This window comes from Babylonia areolata, chromosome 24 (assembly GCF_041734735.1).
Source record: "Babylonia areolata isolate BAREFJ2019XMU chromosome 24, ASM4173473v1, whole genome shotgun sequence".
NCBI lineage: Eukaryota > Metazoa > Mollusca > Gastropoda > Neogastropoda > Buccinidae > Babylonia > Babylonia areolata.
The window spans coordinates 2,441,482-2,459,934 of NC_134899.1; the positions used below are offsets into that span (position 1 = coordinate 2,441,482).

The 18,453-nt window shown below is 45.6% G+C and overlaps 1 protein-coding gene across 1 annotated transcript in view; it reads right to left on the reverse strand.

The window, feature by feature from the left end:
* Window positions 1-1,546: 1,546 nt before the first annotated feature.
* The window catches only part of LOC143298498 (heat shock 70 kDa protein 4-like), a 47,499-nt gene continuing 30,592 nt past the window's right edge, over window positions 1,547-18,453 (reverse strand). The window contains exons 15-18 of the mRNA XM_076611315.1: window positions 13,284-13,391; window positions 12,123-12,242; window positions 7,925-8,086; window positions 1,547-5,405 (exon numbers count right to left, since the gene is read on the reverse strand). Coding sequence (XP_076467430.1) covers window positions 5,193-5,405; window positions 7,925-8,086; window positions 12,123-12,242; window positions 13,284-13,391 — 603 coding nt within the window. The 3' untranslated portion in view covers window positions 1,547-5,192. The remainder of the gene's footprint in view (window positions 5,406-7,924; window positions 8,087-12,122; window positions 12,243-13,283; window positions 13,392-18,453) is intronic.

Sequence of the window (18,453 nt, forward strand, 5' to 3'; positions counted from 1 at the left end):
TCAATATCCAATCAGAAATCTGTTCAATACACGACAAATTCAGGGGATTGAGTGTCCTTCAATATCCAATCAGAAATCTGTTCAATACACATCAAATTCAGGGGATTGAGTGTCCTTCAATATCCAATCAGAAATCTGTTCAATACACATCAAATTCCGGGGATTGAGTGTCCTTCAATATCCAATCAGAAATCTGTGCAATACACATCAAATTCAGGGGACTGAGTGTCCTTCAATATCCAATCAGAAATCTGTGCAATACAGGACAAATTCAGGGGATTGAGTGTCCTTCCATATCCAATCAGAAATCTGTGCAATACAGGACAAATTCAGGGACTGAGTGTTCCTTCTATAGCGAATCAGAAATATGTTCAATACATGGATTGCTGTGCACTAATCTTTCAGCTTTGGACAACTCCTGCCACCATCAAGCCAGGTATTAAGAAATGGGTTCAGACATTCTTCTGCAGCAACATTCACAGAGTCCATTTTTTATGTTGTTTTACAGCCATGTATCAAGAAGTGGGTCCAGACACATGGGTCTTCAGCAGTTATATTCAGAGTACATTGTTTTCATTTTTGTTGTTGGCCTCAGTGGCTTCCAAGTCATGAAACACATTATTTTCTACTATCTTTTTCATTTTTTAAGTACTCAGTGTGCGGCTTTCTTCATTCGTAAAAATAATCAAACAAATAAAACATACCAAAAAAAAGAAAGGAAAACATATGGCAAATACAGAAGGAAAAAACAACAGAAAGATCCATTCACACATTGTTGGTGTGTTTTATCTGTTAAGACATTTCTGCTTGCTTAATCAGTGAATATATGCAAGACAAGTGGTTCTACTCTGTATCAACACTGGGACCCACTCACTTCAGCAAACACCAAACTCCATTCATACAGTCTGTAATAGATCTTTATTCTTCAAAGACAAATCCAGAAAAAGTGTGAGAGAGAGAGAAACAAGTGTTAAACATGCCCCAGAACAGGGCCAGTCCATGTTAACTGCCCCCAACCTGTCCAAAGATATGTAAGCCATGGCGTTTCCATGCTGGGGGTGGGGCATGAACAGGTCCGGAACTAACATTGCAGTCACAACACATCTGAAACCATGCCCCTTCTCTCTCTCTCTCTTCTGTACATCTTGTCTGTTAAAAACAAATGCTCCAAGATAAAAAAAGAATTTAGAATTGTGACTTTGAACGAATGGCAGTTGACGATGTGTTAATAAACAGGAAATGTATCTTGCACACCTGAAATCAGTCTTCAAATTTGTTAAAAATACTTCTAAACAAAACATTACAAACTGAGCTTTAACAAGAAGGTGCACAACAGCATTGGGGTGACTCTGCAATCTCTGATCTTTGCAATGGGACAAAACATACTGTACATTTCACCGTCTTTTCCATGTGTTGACCCTTGACCCCTGGTCCCATGACCACTGATAGTGGAGAGTATCACTGTCTCCTACAACTAACACAGCAACCCTCACTGTGACACAAAACATCTCTTTCCACTTTTTTCGTCTTTTTTTTTTTTTCTCTCTCTCTCTCTCTCTCTCTTTCAATATGCAGCCACCTGAGATTCAACAATCTGCATTCTCAGCAAAGCAAATCACCTACCATTTATCAATGATCATCCTGCAATGGTCCTACATAATAAACAACTCAAGTCTTGACGAGATTTAGAGTTCCATACACCACTAATGCATACAGCTGGTCATAAGATTCAATATATCGATAGCGCTCTCGTAGTTGCGGATATAAATTTTCAAGAAGTTATCTTGTAGAGCTTGATGCTGTTAGATAAGCATCAAGAGGCTGTAAGTGAATTCAAGTTACATAGATTACTTCATGTTTCAGAGTTGTTTAAAGAGTGTCAACATTTCTATGGTCACAAATGGAATAGAATTGAATGTGCAGAAGCCACCAGGGTGCACTGATATACAGATGGACTAAAAGCATGAGGGGGCGTTTTTTTCACATACTGACATACAAACATACTGGTGAACGAAAAACTTGAGAGGATTACTTTTCCCTGTCTCCACTCAAAAGTGACACCATCTCAGCTGCAAAAGCTTCTTTTACAATGATAAAGACTGAACGCTCAAAAGGCAAGAGAGGAGGGTTCATGCTGTATCCAGTTTGGAGCATTCATCTGTCACATGGTTCTGCAAAATTTGGTAAAAAGGTAAGAGATATAGGTGTCGATAATAAACCGACCATTTAGAAAACTGCGGTGCATAAACAGTCAACTAAGCATGAACATATGTATCTGTATCTTACATAATGCTATGATGGGAAAGAGGAGGAGGGACATGAACAATGAAATGGAACTCAGATCATGTAAGACAATGGGTATGGTAGCTGGACAAACAATACAAAAAAAAACAAAAACCCATGAACTCTTATCCGTGAGGATTCAAACTGTAATAAATACCATGATGTTAGATCCTTACCCTAGCCTCCCAATGATACTACGTAAAACCAAAAAATTCAACAATGCTATACACACCCCTCACAAAAAGAAACAATCAGTACAGCCGATCTTCCATGACACTGCTTCAAGCGGCAGAACACAGATACACATTCCACACACAGTCACTGGATTGGAAGCTGACATCTCAAGGAACAACAGCCACCCAGCAGAGGAAACAGTTTCAGTTTCGAGAACACAATAACATATGCGGTCTGAACCATACCTGCTACATGGCATCTGCTTTTAAAATGTAATTTAAAAAAAGAAGAAAGCCAGTGTCTCAACAACACATAGGCCCAACATGCTGGTCAGGACTTTACAGCTAACCAGGTTCTAAAAATATATGTATGACAGTCAGTCGTGTCCAACTATGAACAGCAGAGGCAACTGCTGTCCTGACTAACCAGGCTAGAATTTGATTATGGTGGAGAGTGTTTTGCCTAAGTTACATCCCCACTCTCTCGGCCAAGAGAGTTTTAGGACAGACAGCATTTGGATGGTTCCCAAAGGCCAACTAGCCCCCAAGGCTGCAGCACTAAGAGCCAGTGCAATACTGCCTCCTAGTTTGAGGGTTATAGTCCTTCACAAAAGACTAAGCTGTTAATGACTTTCCATTGCAATGGAGAAATAATTGATCATACAACTCTCACTTTGCTGTTAGCCCAACTGTAAGCATATGTCAATATGTATATCTATGTGAAAACAGTTAACAAAAATGATAAATGCAGCCAAGTAAACAAATAAACAGAAACAGAATACATTATATAAAAGAAAAGACACACAGAAAGCAGGTAAATAAGAAGAAAACTGGGCTAGCGATTTCCTGCACATGTTGAACAGGCAACCACTGAAGCTGTGTCCCAAACACCTTCAGACTGCACAGCACTGCCTGACATTTCAAAGTGGATGAAAAAATTTACGGAAATATATTTAAAGACTGGTCATAGGAGAGTTTTGCACTGTATCGTCACCATGACTGGTGCTACTGGCTGTCTTTTGCAACTCCTCAACAAATGACTGCAGTATCACCACACCCATATACATACACATACACTGCACACAGAATAACATCCACACACACATACACCACACACAAAATGACAGAGTGGCTGACAGCATGCCAAAAAGAAAAAAAACCGCCTCTTCAACATGTTTATTCATGATTCCTATGATGTATGAAAGACAGCAGGTTCCTTACACCACACACAATGAGCAGCAAGCAGGAAGACTGCCTGCAAAGTATTCCTGAGACTGAAGAGACAGAGGGAAAACTATGCAGAGATGGATGACCAGTGGCCAGACCCTACACTCCTGTGGACATCACTTTCCATACACCCAGAACCTAGAACAACAGAGTCACACAGAAAGTGTGTCAAGGGAAGAACTTCCAACCCACAGAGCTACACAGAAAGTGTGTCAAGGCAAGAACCAACCCACAGAGCTACACAGAAAGTGTGTCAAGGCAAGAACCAACCCACAGAGCTACACAGAAAGTGTGTCAAGGCAAGAACCAACCCACAGAGATACACAGAAAGTGTGTCAAGGCAAGAACCAACCCACAGAGCTAAAAGGGAAAGGTCATCATGGGAAAGGATAATCTGCCAGTTCACTGAGCAAAACATTTGGTTCTGAGAATCCAGAGTTTTAGTCCTGGATGAAAGTGGTCCACTATGGTACACCCCAGATCAGTGACATAGGTACAGGCCTGTCAGTCTGAGCCACAAACACTCACACACATACGGAGACGATAAAAACAGGCTTGAAACACATTCACCCCATTCACCCATAGAGAAAATAACACAAACAACACGTGGCCATGGAACAAAGAGATGTGTTCCTGTCCATCAGCAGGACAAGATCTCATTACTGGTAACACACAAGAGATCAGCGATACAAAAAAACACAACAGCATTCACTCCTCAGCATGGGTGAGACTTCAGGAAATCCTACTTTCATAAATCACTACCTTAACAGTTCAAAATAAATGATAGTTACAACAACAACAACAACAAAAAACAGACAAAAAGGCATGTATACATTTGCAGTAATATCAGTGTGGTGGGCTGAGACTCCGGGAGAGGGCCAAGAGCTGGCAGCATCCCTCTGCTCACTGAGGTGAGTGTCAGTGTTCCCTCTAGTGTCCATGTCCCCTTACCCTAACAGTTTTGCACACTGCCTTTTTCATTCCTGAAAAGTCACTCTTGCATGGATGGTAGATAACCTGATGGCAAATCAAACTAAATTAAAAAAAAGCCAAAACACACACACACACAAGAAAGGAAGAGTCAGTTCAACACAAACCAACATGTATCAATAGTGAGTTGACCTGAAGAACATCCACAGGAGTACCCTTCCCCCTGCCCCGAAGCACAGACAGAAATCATGGTGCACAAATTTACTCCTCCCTCCCCCCTTCCCCCACCTAAGGTCCCAGTCATCAATCCACATCCATGGCCCCTGCCCCAAACACAGCGAGAAATCATAATGAATGAATTGACCTCCCCCCCACCCCCTCCTGCCCCAACACGCAGCAAGACATCATGTGAACAAATTCCCCTACAAACCCCCACCCCACTCCCACCTAAGGTCCCAGTCATCAATCATGTCCATGTCCCCTCCTCTGCCCAGACACGCAAGAAAACATCATGGTGAACAAATTCACCTACCAACACCCCACCCCCCCACCCCCACCCACCGCCTAAGGTCCCAGTCATCAATCAACGTCCATGTCCCCCTCTCTACCCTTGGCGTCCTGTTTGTCAGCGTCTGCAGCTGACTGCTGTTGTTCTGGCTGTGCAGGGTCCCCGGAGCCACTGTTGGCAGTGTTGCCTGCTGTTGCCGTCTCCTCTGCCTTCTTCTCCTCCTTGGGCGGCTCCACCTTGGGTTTGGGTTTGGTCATGATGGGAGTGCAGGTGGACACCAAGGCCTGTACACAACACACAACAAGTCACAGTGTGGTCATGATGGGAGTGCAGGTGGACTCCAAGGCCTGTACACAACACACAACAAGTCACAGTGTGGTCATGATGGGAGTGCAGGTGGACTCCAAGGCCTGTACACAACACACAACAAGTCACAGTGTGGTCATGATGGGAGTGCAGGTGGACTCCAAGGCCTGTACACAACACACAACAAGTCACAATGTGGTCATGATGGGAGTGCAGGTGGACACCAAGGCCTGTACACAACAAGTCACAGTGTGGTCATGATGGGAGTGCAGGTGGACTACAAGGCCTGTACACAACACACAACAAGTCACAGTGTGGTCATGATGGGAGTGCAGGTGGACTCCAAGGCCTGTACACAAAACACAACACACAACAAGTCACAGTATGTTCATGATGGGAGTGCAGGTGGACACCAAGGCCTGTACACAACACACAACAAGTCACAGTGTGGTCATGATGGGAGTGCAGGTGGACTCCAAGGCCTGTACACAACACACAACAAGTCACAGTGTGGTCATGATGGGAGTGCAGGTGGACTCCAAGGCCTGTACACAACACACAACAAGACACAATGTGGTCATGATGGGAGTGCAGGTGGACTCCAAGGCCTGTACACAACACACAACAAGTCACAGTGTGGTCATGATGGGAGTGCACATGGACTCCAAGGCCTGTACACAAACACACAACACTCAAGTCACAGGTGGTCATGATGGGAGTACACATGGACTCCAAGGCCTGTACACAACACACAAGTCACAGTGTGGTCATGATGGGAGTGCAGGTGGACTCCAAGGCCTGTACACAACACACAACAAGTCACAGTGTGGTCATGATGGGAGTGGCACATGGACTCCAAGGCCTGTACACAACACACAACACTCAAGTCACAGTGTGGTCATGAAGGGAGTTACACATGGACTCCAAGGCCTGTACACAACACACAAGTCACAGTGTGGTCATGATGGGAGTGCAGGTGGACTCCAAGGCCTGTACACAACACACAACAAGTCACAGTGTGGTCATGATGGGAGTGCAGGTGGACTCCAAGGCCTGTACACAACACACAACAAGTCACAGTGTGGTCATGATGGGAGTGCAGGTGGACTCCAAGGCCTGTACACAAAACAACAACACACAACAAGTCACAGTATGTTCATGATGGAGTGCAGGTGGACTCCAAGGCCTGTACACAACACACAACAAGTCACAGTGTGGTCATGATGGGAGTGCAGGTGGACTCCAAGGCCTGTACACAACACACAAACAAGTCACAGTGTGGTCATGATGGGAGTGCAGGTGGACTCCAAGGCCTGTACACAAAACACAACACACAAAAGTCACAGTATGTTCATGATGTGGTCATGATGGGAGTGCAGGTGGACTCCAAGGCCTGTACACAACACACAACAAGTCACAGTGTGGTCATGATGGGAGTGCAGGTGGACTCCAAGGCCTGTACACAACACACAACACACAACAAGTCACAGTGTGGTCATGATGGGAGTGCAGGTGGACTCCAAGGCCTGTACACAACAAGTCACAGTGTGGTCATGATGGGAGTGCAGGTGGACTCCAAGGCCTGTACACAACACACAACAAGTCACAATGTGGTCATGATGGGAGTGCAGGTGGACACCAAGGCCTGTACACAACACACAACACACAACAAGTCACAGTGTGGTCATGATGGGAGTGCAGGTGGACTCCAAGGCCTGTACACAACACACAACAAGTCACAGTGTGGTCATGATGGGAGTGCAGGTGGACTCCAAGGCCTGTACACAACACACAACACACAACAAGTCACAGTGTGGTCATGATGGGAGTGCAGGTGGACTCCAAGGCCTGTACACAACACACAACACTCAAGTCACAGTGTGGTCATGATGGGAGTGCAGGTGGACTCCAAGGCCTGTACACAACACACAAGTCACAGTGTGGTCATGATGGGAGTGCAGGTGACCAAGGCCTGTACACAACACACAACAAGTCACAATGTGGTCATGATGTGAGTGCAGGTGGACTCCAAGGCCTGTACACAACACACAACAAGTCACAGTGTGTTCATGATGGGAGTGCAGGTGGACTCCAAGGCCTGTACACAACACACAACACACAACAAGTCACAGTGTGTTCATGATGGGAGTGCAGGTGGACTCCAAGGCCTGTACACAACACACAACAAGTCACAGTGTGGTCATGATGGGAGTGCAGGTGGACTCCAAGGCCTGTACACAACACACAACAAGTCACAGTGTGGTCATGATGGGAGTGCAGGTGGACTCCAAGGCCTGTACACAACACACAACACTCAAGTCACAATAACAATGACTGGTGATAACCACAATTGACCACAATAACGACTGGTGATAAGCACAAATAACCACAATAACGACTGGTGATAAGCACAGTAACAGTGACTGCTGATAACCACAGTAACAGTGACTGCTGATAACAATGACTAGTGAAGCAGCAGACAAAGCCCAGGACTGACCTTCTTTTCAGCCATGACCTGTGAGACGAGGACCAGGGGGTTGTCGAAGGGCTGCAGCTTTCTGTGGGCCTCCAGCTTGGGTCCCCACCAGGCCATCTTCTCCTCCAGACACTTCTTCACCTTGTCCACGTCTGTCTTGTCCAGGTGGGCGTACTTCTCATCCTGCACACAGTATTAGTATTAATATCATTATCATCAGTATTATGAGCGTTTACACCTTATCTTGAAAATATGCCCTAGGCATTTCCAACCCCCCCCCCCCCAAAAAAAAAGCAAGTACATAATAAAAAGGAAAAATTGAACACAAGATACAAAACATTAATAAATTACTTATCCCCCCCTCTCACACACACTCCCAAACACACACACAAGCATGTGCGCACTCACACACACAAGTCATGCATAGTCCAACTGGACATTTGTTATAATTGTTACAGTTGTTTGATGTTAGCGTTTCCTTCTATATTGTGCCTATGTCTCCCCTTTTAATGTCTTATTTTTTCCAATGCTCTGTATCTTTCCCCCCTCCCCCACCCCACCCCCCCACACACACATCATTCTTCACCCTCTGCCCAATACCGTTCCCACCTCCACGCTCCACCCCCCCCCCCTTTTTTTTCCCCTGTCTAATATCACTTAAAGTGGAAGATGTTAAACTGAAGACTACTACTACACACAAGTCATAGAACACAATCATAAATAGTACACATCATGCTGGGTTTTGGTTGTTGTTTTTCAATTAACAATATGGCACAACCAGTGTCAAGCAATGCTTATTATCATTATTACTGATACTTAAACAGCGCCCATCTTCAGTCAGACACCAAACTCGAAGTGCTTTCATTCTGCACATATACGTCAGGTTTGGGGTTGGTTTTTCAGTTTGTTTTTTATCAACAATAAAGCACAATTGGTGTCAAGCAAGGCTTATCATCATTATTACTGATACATATTTCTTGCTCATCTTTGGTCAGAGCCCAAACTCTAAGTGCTTTACAAACACAGAGTCATTTGCAGACCCGGCAGCCTATCTGGGTAGGCACTCATCATACTTTTCCAGTGTCATTCAGACAGGCTTCAGTCAGTCTCACACACACACACACACACACACACACACACACACACACACATGTATTACAGTGGGTTTTACTATAAAGTTTGCAAGGGACAACACTTTTGTTGCCATAGGTTCTTTCACATATGCTAAGTGCATGCTGCACATGGGACCTTGATTTATCATCTCATCCAAATCACCAGCATCCAGACCACCACTCAAGGTCTAACAGAGAGGGAGAAAATTCTGGTGAGTGAGATTTGATCCCGCATTCTTCAATGCTCTGGTTTCTTAGGCAGACGCGTTACCACTAGGAGACCACACCACATGGCTGAAATGAAATAAAAGTCCAAAACCCAAAGGATTTCACTGGTCCCATTCAAACACACCTTCAGCATTTCTTCTTCATTCTATTTCTGAGAAAATAACTGCAGTGAACATGTCTGATTTGCTAAAATGATGTACAGCACAAGCAAAGATGGCAATCAAGCAATACAAATAGGTTTTAGCCACTTAATGTAATTTAAACAAACATGTCTGTAGAGACAATCTCTCCAAGGGCTTTTTAACCATAATTGTTATGAGCCCTGTAGCCTGCCACTTACCCCGTTACCCCTGTGCCTACTTACGCCCTATCACCCCCACACTTACCCATTTCCCCCACACACACACTTACCCCCCATCCCCCTCATTCCCACACACACACACACTTACCCCCACACTTAGCCCCCATCCCCCCATTTCCCCCCACGCACACACACTTACCCCCCATTGCCCACACACACTTACCCCCCCATTGCCCACACACACACACTTACCCCCCATTGCCCACATACACATACACACACACACTTACCCCCCATTGCACACACACACACACGCACACACTTACCCCCCATGCCCCTAACTTACCCCCCATTCCCCAACAATTACCTCCCATTCCTCCAACACACTTACCCCCCATGCCCCACCCCCACCCCCCTGCCACACACACACTTACTGCCAATTTCCCCCAAAACTTACACCCCATTTCCCCCTCCCACGTACCACCCTTCCCCTCACACATACCTCCCTTCCATTTACACCTTACCATTCCCACCCCTACACATTTAACCCCCATTCACCCCCACCCACCCCACCCCGCCCCACACTTACCCCCATTTCCCCTGACACACACACATTTCCACCCACCCACTTATCCCCCATTCCCTTCACCCCACACTTACCCCCCATTTCCCCTGACACCCACTTACCCACACTTACCCCACATACCCCCCCCCAATTTCCCCCACACATACTTACCCCCCATTTCCCCCACATACACCCCCCCCATTTCCCCCACACATACTTACCCCCCATTTCCCCCACATACACCCCCCCCATTTCCCCCACACATACTTACCCCCCATTTCCACCACATACACCCCCCATTTCCCCCCCACATACTTACCCCCCATTTCCCCCACGTACACCCCCCCCTTTCCCCCCCACATACACACCCCCCATTTCCCCCACACATACTTACCCCCCATTTCCCCCCCACACACACACCCATTTCCCCCACATACACACCCCCATTTCCCCCCCACATACACCTCCCATTTCCCCCACATACACCCCCCATTTCCCCCACATACACCCCCCCATTTCCCCCACATACACCCCCAATTTCCCCCACATACACACACCCCATTTCCCACACACATACTTACCCCCCATTTCCCCCACATACACACACCCCATTTCCCACACACATACTTACCCCCCATTTCCCCCACATACACACACCCCATTTCCCCCCCACACACTTATCCCCCATTTCCCCCACATACACACACACACTTACCCATTTCCCCCACATACTTACCCCCCATTTCCCCCACATACTTACCCATTTCCCCACACACACACTAACCCCCCATTTCCCCCACACACACTTACCCCCCATTTCCACACACACACACACTTACCCCCCATTTCCCCCACACACACACTTACCCCCCCATTTCCCCACACACACACTTACCCCCCATTTCCCCCCCACACACACTTACCCCCCATTTCCCCCCACACACACTTACCCCCCCATTTCCCACCACACACACTTACCCCCCATTTCCCCCACACACACTTACCCCCCATTTCCCCCACACATACTTACCCCCCCATTTCCCACACACACACACACACACTTACCCCCCATTTCCCCAACACATACTTACCCCCCCATTTCCCCCACACACACTTACCCCCCATTTCCCCCACATACACACACACACGTACCCATTTCCCCCACATACTTACCCCCCCATTTCCCACCACACACACTTACCCCCCATTTCCCACACACACACTTACCCCCCATTTCCACACACACACACACACTTACCCCCCATTCCCCCACACACACACTTACCCCCCATTTCCCACACATACACTTACCCCCGATTTCCACCCATTTCCCCCACACACACTTACCCCCCATTTCCACACACACACACACACACACTTACCCCCCATTCCCCCACACACACACTTACCCCCCATTTCCCACACACACACTTACCCCCCATTTCCACACACACACACACACACACACTTACCCCCCATTCCCCCACACACACACTTACCCCCCATTTCCCACACACACACTTACCCCCCATTTCCACACACACACACACTTACCCCCCATTCCCCCCCACACACACTTACCCCCCATTTCCCCCACACACACTTACCCCCCATTTCCCACACACACACTTACCCCCCATTTCCACACACACACACACTTACCCCCCATTCCCCCACACACACACTTACCCCCCATTTCCCACACACACACTTACCCCCGATTTCCACCCATTTCCCACACACACACTTACCCCCCATTTCCCACACACACACCACACACACACACTTACCCCCCATTTCCCACACATTCACACACACACTTACCCCCCATTTCCCACACATTCACACACACACTTACCCCCCATTTCCCACACACACACACTTACCCCCCATTTCCCCCACATTCACACACACACTTACCCCCCATTTCCCCCACATTCACACGCACACTTACCCCCCATTTCCCCAACATTCACACACACACACTTACCCCCCATTACACCCCACACTTACCCCAGCCTCGTACTGATCCAGGAACTTGCGGACATGCATGACGGCGGCCCCAAACTGATCGCTGGCCTCTGGCCACTGCTGGGCCTCTCGGTACCGCGTCACCACCGGCCCTCCCACTTTCTGGCAACACCATGGAAAACATTCTCTTCACTGTTCACATGTCAAACACTTCCTGGCAACACCATGGAAAACATCCTGTTCACTGTTCACATGTCAAACACTTTCTGGCAACACCACCCATATCAGCCATCACAATTCACATGTCAAACACTTTCTGTCAACACCACCCACATCAGCCATCACCATTCACATGTCAAACACTTTCTGTCAACACCACCCACATCAGCCATCACCGTTTACATGTCAAACACTTCCTGTCAACACCACAGAAAACATCCTGCCATGTTTCGCATGTCAAACACTTGCCTCTGTCACCAACACTCATGGACAACTTCCTGTCACTTTTTACTTGCCAAACAACCAAAGCACTTCATCATTTCTTTTTTTACTGACAACTGTCTGGAGGTCTGAGATGAGACAATATACCATCTTGGTCTGAGTTGATACTACATACAACATGACTTCTTCTTCACTGTGAACTGATTGGAGGTGAAAGGTGGTAAGGTGTGTCTTGTTTTCACTGTGACACAGAACAGGTTTAAGAGGACATCATTTTTTCTTCAGTAATGCTCTCTCTCCCTCAGCGAGGAAATAAGTTTAAGAGGATGTCATTCCTTCTACTGTAAGGCTGTCTCATCACTGTGGAAATAACAGGTTTAAGAGGAAGATTTCACACACACACACACACACACACACACCCCAACAACAGCAGGGGGAAAAAATCATTTTCATACACCTGCACAATGCTGCAAAGAGTAAACAGGATATAAGAAGGTTGACTGATGGACCCAGTAAATGATAAGTCAAGTATGAGAGAGATATTTAAGCACCTTTCTAGAAATGTGGGTTACCACTTCTGAAAAGTACTTTGTGCCTCTCATTCTTTTTTTAACCATCTATAAAGTGTTTTCACCCATACTTCTCATGCTGATTTCCATGTGCAAAGCCTTGCAGCTGTTGTTATCAACTATGTCGACCAATCAGAGCCAGACTGCATGATGATACAGCTGAATGATGTTGTAGAGAGCTATGTAGATTTACCTGGAGCTGTGCCAGTCTGTCCACGTACACCTGTTTGTTCTCGTCCTCCCCTTCCTCGTACAGCCAGTTCTCTGTCTCCTCCAGCTGCTGGCTGAAGGCCGACCGGTCCTGTCACACAGCACATCACGTCATGTCACACAGCACACCACGTCACGTCACACAGCACACCACGTCACATTACACAGCACACCACGTCATGTCACACAGCACACCACGTCACGTCACACAGCACACCACGTCACATTACACAGCACACCACGTCACGTCACACAGCACATCACGTCACACAGCACAAAACATCACGTCACACAGCACAAAACATCACGTCACACAGCACACCACATCACATCACACAACACGTCACGTCACACAGCACACCACATCACTTTACACAACACACCACGTCACACAGCACACCACGTCACGTCACACAGCACGTCACGTCACACAGCACATCATGTCACACAGCACGTCACGTCACACAGCACATCATGTCACACAGCACATCACGTCACACAGCACACCACATCACATCATGTCACACAGCACAACACATCACGTCACACAGCACACCACGTCACGTCACACCACTTCACACAGCACACCACGTCACACAGCACAACACATCACATCACACAGCACAACACGTCACGTCACACAGCACAACACGTCACGTCACACAGCACAAAACATCACATCACACAGCACAACACGTCACACAGCACATATCACACAGCACACCACGTCACACCGCACACCACATCACACAGCACACGTCACACCACATCACACAGCACAACATGTCACACAGCACATCACGTCACACAGCACAAAACATCACATCACGTCACACAGCACATCAAGTCACACAGCACATCGTGTCACACAGCACAACACATCACACAGCACAACACATCACACAGCACATCATGTCAAACAGCACAACACGTCACACAGCACATCATGTCACACAGCACAACACATCACACAGCACAACACGTCACACAGCACATCATGTCACACAGCACAACACGTCACACAGCACATCATGTCACACAGCACAACACGTCACACAGCACATCACGTCACACAGCACAACACGTCACACAGCACATCATGTCACACAGCACAACACGTCACACAGCACACCATGTCACACATCAACACACAGCACACTATGTCACACAGCATACCATGTCACACACTGTCACACCTCAACACACAGCACATCATGTCACACACTGTCACACGTCACACCTCACCACACAGCACATCATGTCACACACTGTCACACATCACACCTCAACATGCAGCACATCATGTCACACACTGTCACACAGCACATCACGTCACACCTCAACAAACAGCACATTGTGTCACACAATGTCACACAGCACATCATGTCACACCTCAACACACAGGACATTGTGTCACACAATGTCACACAGCACATCACATCACACCTCACCACACAGCACATCATGTCACACACTGTCACACATCACACCTCAACATGCAGCACATCATGTCACACAATGTCACACAGCACATCATGTCACACCTCAACAAACAGCACATTGTGTCACACAATGTCACACAGCACATCATGTCACACCTCAACACACAGCACATCATGTCACACACTGTCACACGTCACACCTCAACACACAGCACGTCATGTCACACACTGTCACACGTCACACCTCAACACACAGCACATCATGTCACACACTGTCACACAGCACATCACGTCACACCTCAACACACAGCACATTGTGTCACACAATGTCACACAGCACATCACATCACACCTCAACACACAGCACATTGTGTCACACAATGTCACACGTCTCACCTCAACACACAACACATGCCACACAATGTCACACAGCACACCATGCCACATACATCTCGACACATACACATCACAACAAACACCACATCACATCTCAAAACACATATCACAACAAACACACTGCAAGAGACCATGTCTCATCTCAACACACACAACTCACCACATCCCATTTCAACACACACACCACCACAGCACACCACATACATCTCTACACATACACATAACAACACACACATACCACATATATATCTCAACACACACACACCACAACACACCACATACATCTCTACACATACAACATATATCTCAACACACACACACCACCACAGCACACCACATACATCTCTACACATACATATCACAACACACACATACCACATATATCTCAACACACACACACACCACAACACACCACATACATCTCTACACATACACATCACATGCATACCACATGATATATATCTCAACACACACACAACACAAATACACCACATACATCTGTACACATACACATCATGACACATACACAACACATACATGCATGTAGCACAACACATACTCAACACACCACATTATGTCATATGGAGCCTGTGCATTCCCAAAAATAAATCAACATATCCATCATATTTGACAAAGCTATAGAGAGAGATGCACAATGGAAGTAAAGCGATTTATCATTAACTCACAAACAAACGAGCACAAAAACAAACAAAACAAAAACAAAACTCACTATGCTGAGAATACTGTTAACTCATTCTATACTGCCCGATGACTTCCTTCATTATACTCTCTGTACTGGCCGTTTATGTTACAAGAGAGAAAAAAAAAGAAAAAAGAATGCATGTACATACAGCTGTGAAATTTTGAGTTAATATAAAGAATAGAATGGACTAACATTTGGCAATTTTAAAGCACTCACTTAATCATTGGGTGATTTATCATATTTTGAAAAAAAATTCCATATTTTCACAACTGACATACAGGGGGTGAGTTTTTCTCATATAATAGAAAATTTATAAATGTGGTCTTTTGTAACCATAGACACTTTCTAATTGTACCAATTGAATGGGCCAATGCATACAGTGCACAGTGGATATCCACTATAGAATCAGTTTGCATTGGACTTCGAGCCACAGTACTTGCCGAAGTTGACAGAGACGCCATCTAATTGAGCAAGCAAGCGAGAAGGCAGAGTTGGGTAACTGTACGTTCGCATGTATTGTACTCAACCAAAGGCATTCTCAACCACAATAAAATTACAGGTACACTTTTGGGTGACTGTAGAACAGTGCTGTGCCTTTTAGTTTCTCACAAGACTGTTAAACTATGAACTACAATTTTTTTACTCACTTGTGTAAACAAAGTGAGTCTATGTTTTAACCCGGTGTTCAGTTGTCTGTGTGTGTGTGTGTGTGTGTGTCTGTGTCTGTGTGTCCATGGTAAACTTTAACATTGACATTTTCTCTGCAACTACTTTGTCAGTTGACACCAAATTTGGCATAAAAATAGGAAAAATTCAGTTCTTTCCAGTCATCTTGTTTAAAACAATATTGCGCCTCTGGGATGGGCACAAAATAAAGAATGAAGCCTAATTATATGCAAACTGCATTTACTGTTATATTTATATTTTTTGTATTCTCTAAACTTGGCACTTTGATCTGATATTCTGACCCAACAGCTAGAGCAGTCATTATTATCATTTTCTGTTCAAACAGGAACTTCTTTTGCTAAGCATGGAAGTTTTATTTATTTTGCAAACGTTTTGGTGCAGGGGAGTTAATTTGCTTTAAACTGCTCTTTCTCATCTTAAACATTACATTTTGAAATTATACTCAATACATAAAAAGCTTGGTGGTTTTTTTTTTTTTAAGTGTATCACAAGTGAGTCTTGAAGGCCTTGCCTCTCTTGTTTAACTTGCGGTACGCAAAAGCGTACCACAGTAACAAAGCATTGTGTGCATGAGGTACACTATAGCGCACCTTAGTATGAAAGAGTTAATGCTCATTCTATTCCCCAGTGTTTCTTCTTTTTTTTCTTTTGGCTATGAATCCACCATGTTGGGTGAACAACACAAACACAAAAAGGCTTGTTCAGTCACATATTTCATAATGCTTTAACAGGGGAAGGCAAGTAGGACAAGGCAAGATGCTGTGCAGTCACTGAAGGCAGTTTCCATCTGGACACCAGTCTTTAACAACTGTATTCATTTTTTAACAGACACACTGAAGATACATTCTCTGCCAACTGAATTGGAACTTTACATTCATTTTTTGTCTGCAGGCACATCACAAGACACAGACACATGACTGAATACAGACACTGAAAACAGACACATGACTGAAGATACAGACACATGACTGAAGATACAGACACTGGGGACACAGACACTGAAGATACAGACACTGGGGACACAGACACTGAAGATACAGACACTGAAGATAGACACATGACTGAAGATACAGACACTTGGGATACACACACTGAAGATACAGACACTGGGGACACAGACACTGAAGATACAGACACTGGGGATACAGACACTGGGGATACACACACTGAAGATACAGACACTGGGGATACAGACAATGAAGATACAGACACTGGGGATACAGACAATGAAGATACAGACACTGGGGACACACACACTGAAGATACAGACACTGGGGACACAGACACTGAAGATACAGACACTGAAGATACAGACACTGAAGATACAGACACTGAAGATAGACACATGACTGAAGATACAGACACTGGGGATACACACACTGAAGATACAGACACTGAAGATAGACACATGACTGAAGATACAGACACTTGGGATACAGACAATGAAGATACAGACACTGGGGATACACACACTGAAGATACAGACACTGGGGATACAGACAATGAAGATACAGACACTGGGGATACACACACTGAAGATACAGACACTGGGGACACAGACACTGAAGATAGACACATGACTGAAGATACAGACACTGGGGATACACACACATGACTGAAGATACAGACACTGAGGATACAGACAATGAAGATACAGACACATGACTGAAGATACAGACACTGAACACATGACTGAAGATATAGACACATGAATAATAAATATTAATAATAATAGTATTTATATTGCGCTGAATCTTGTGCAGAGACAAATCAAAGCGCTTTCACACCAGTCATTCACACACATGCATAACTCTAAAACTGGAGAAACTGAAGATAAAAAAAAGAGGTAGGCAAGGGGGGCTATTTTGGGAAGAGGTGGGTTTTAAGGCCAGACTTGAAAGAGCGGAGTGTGGAGACTTGACGAA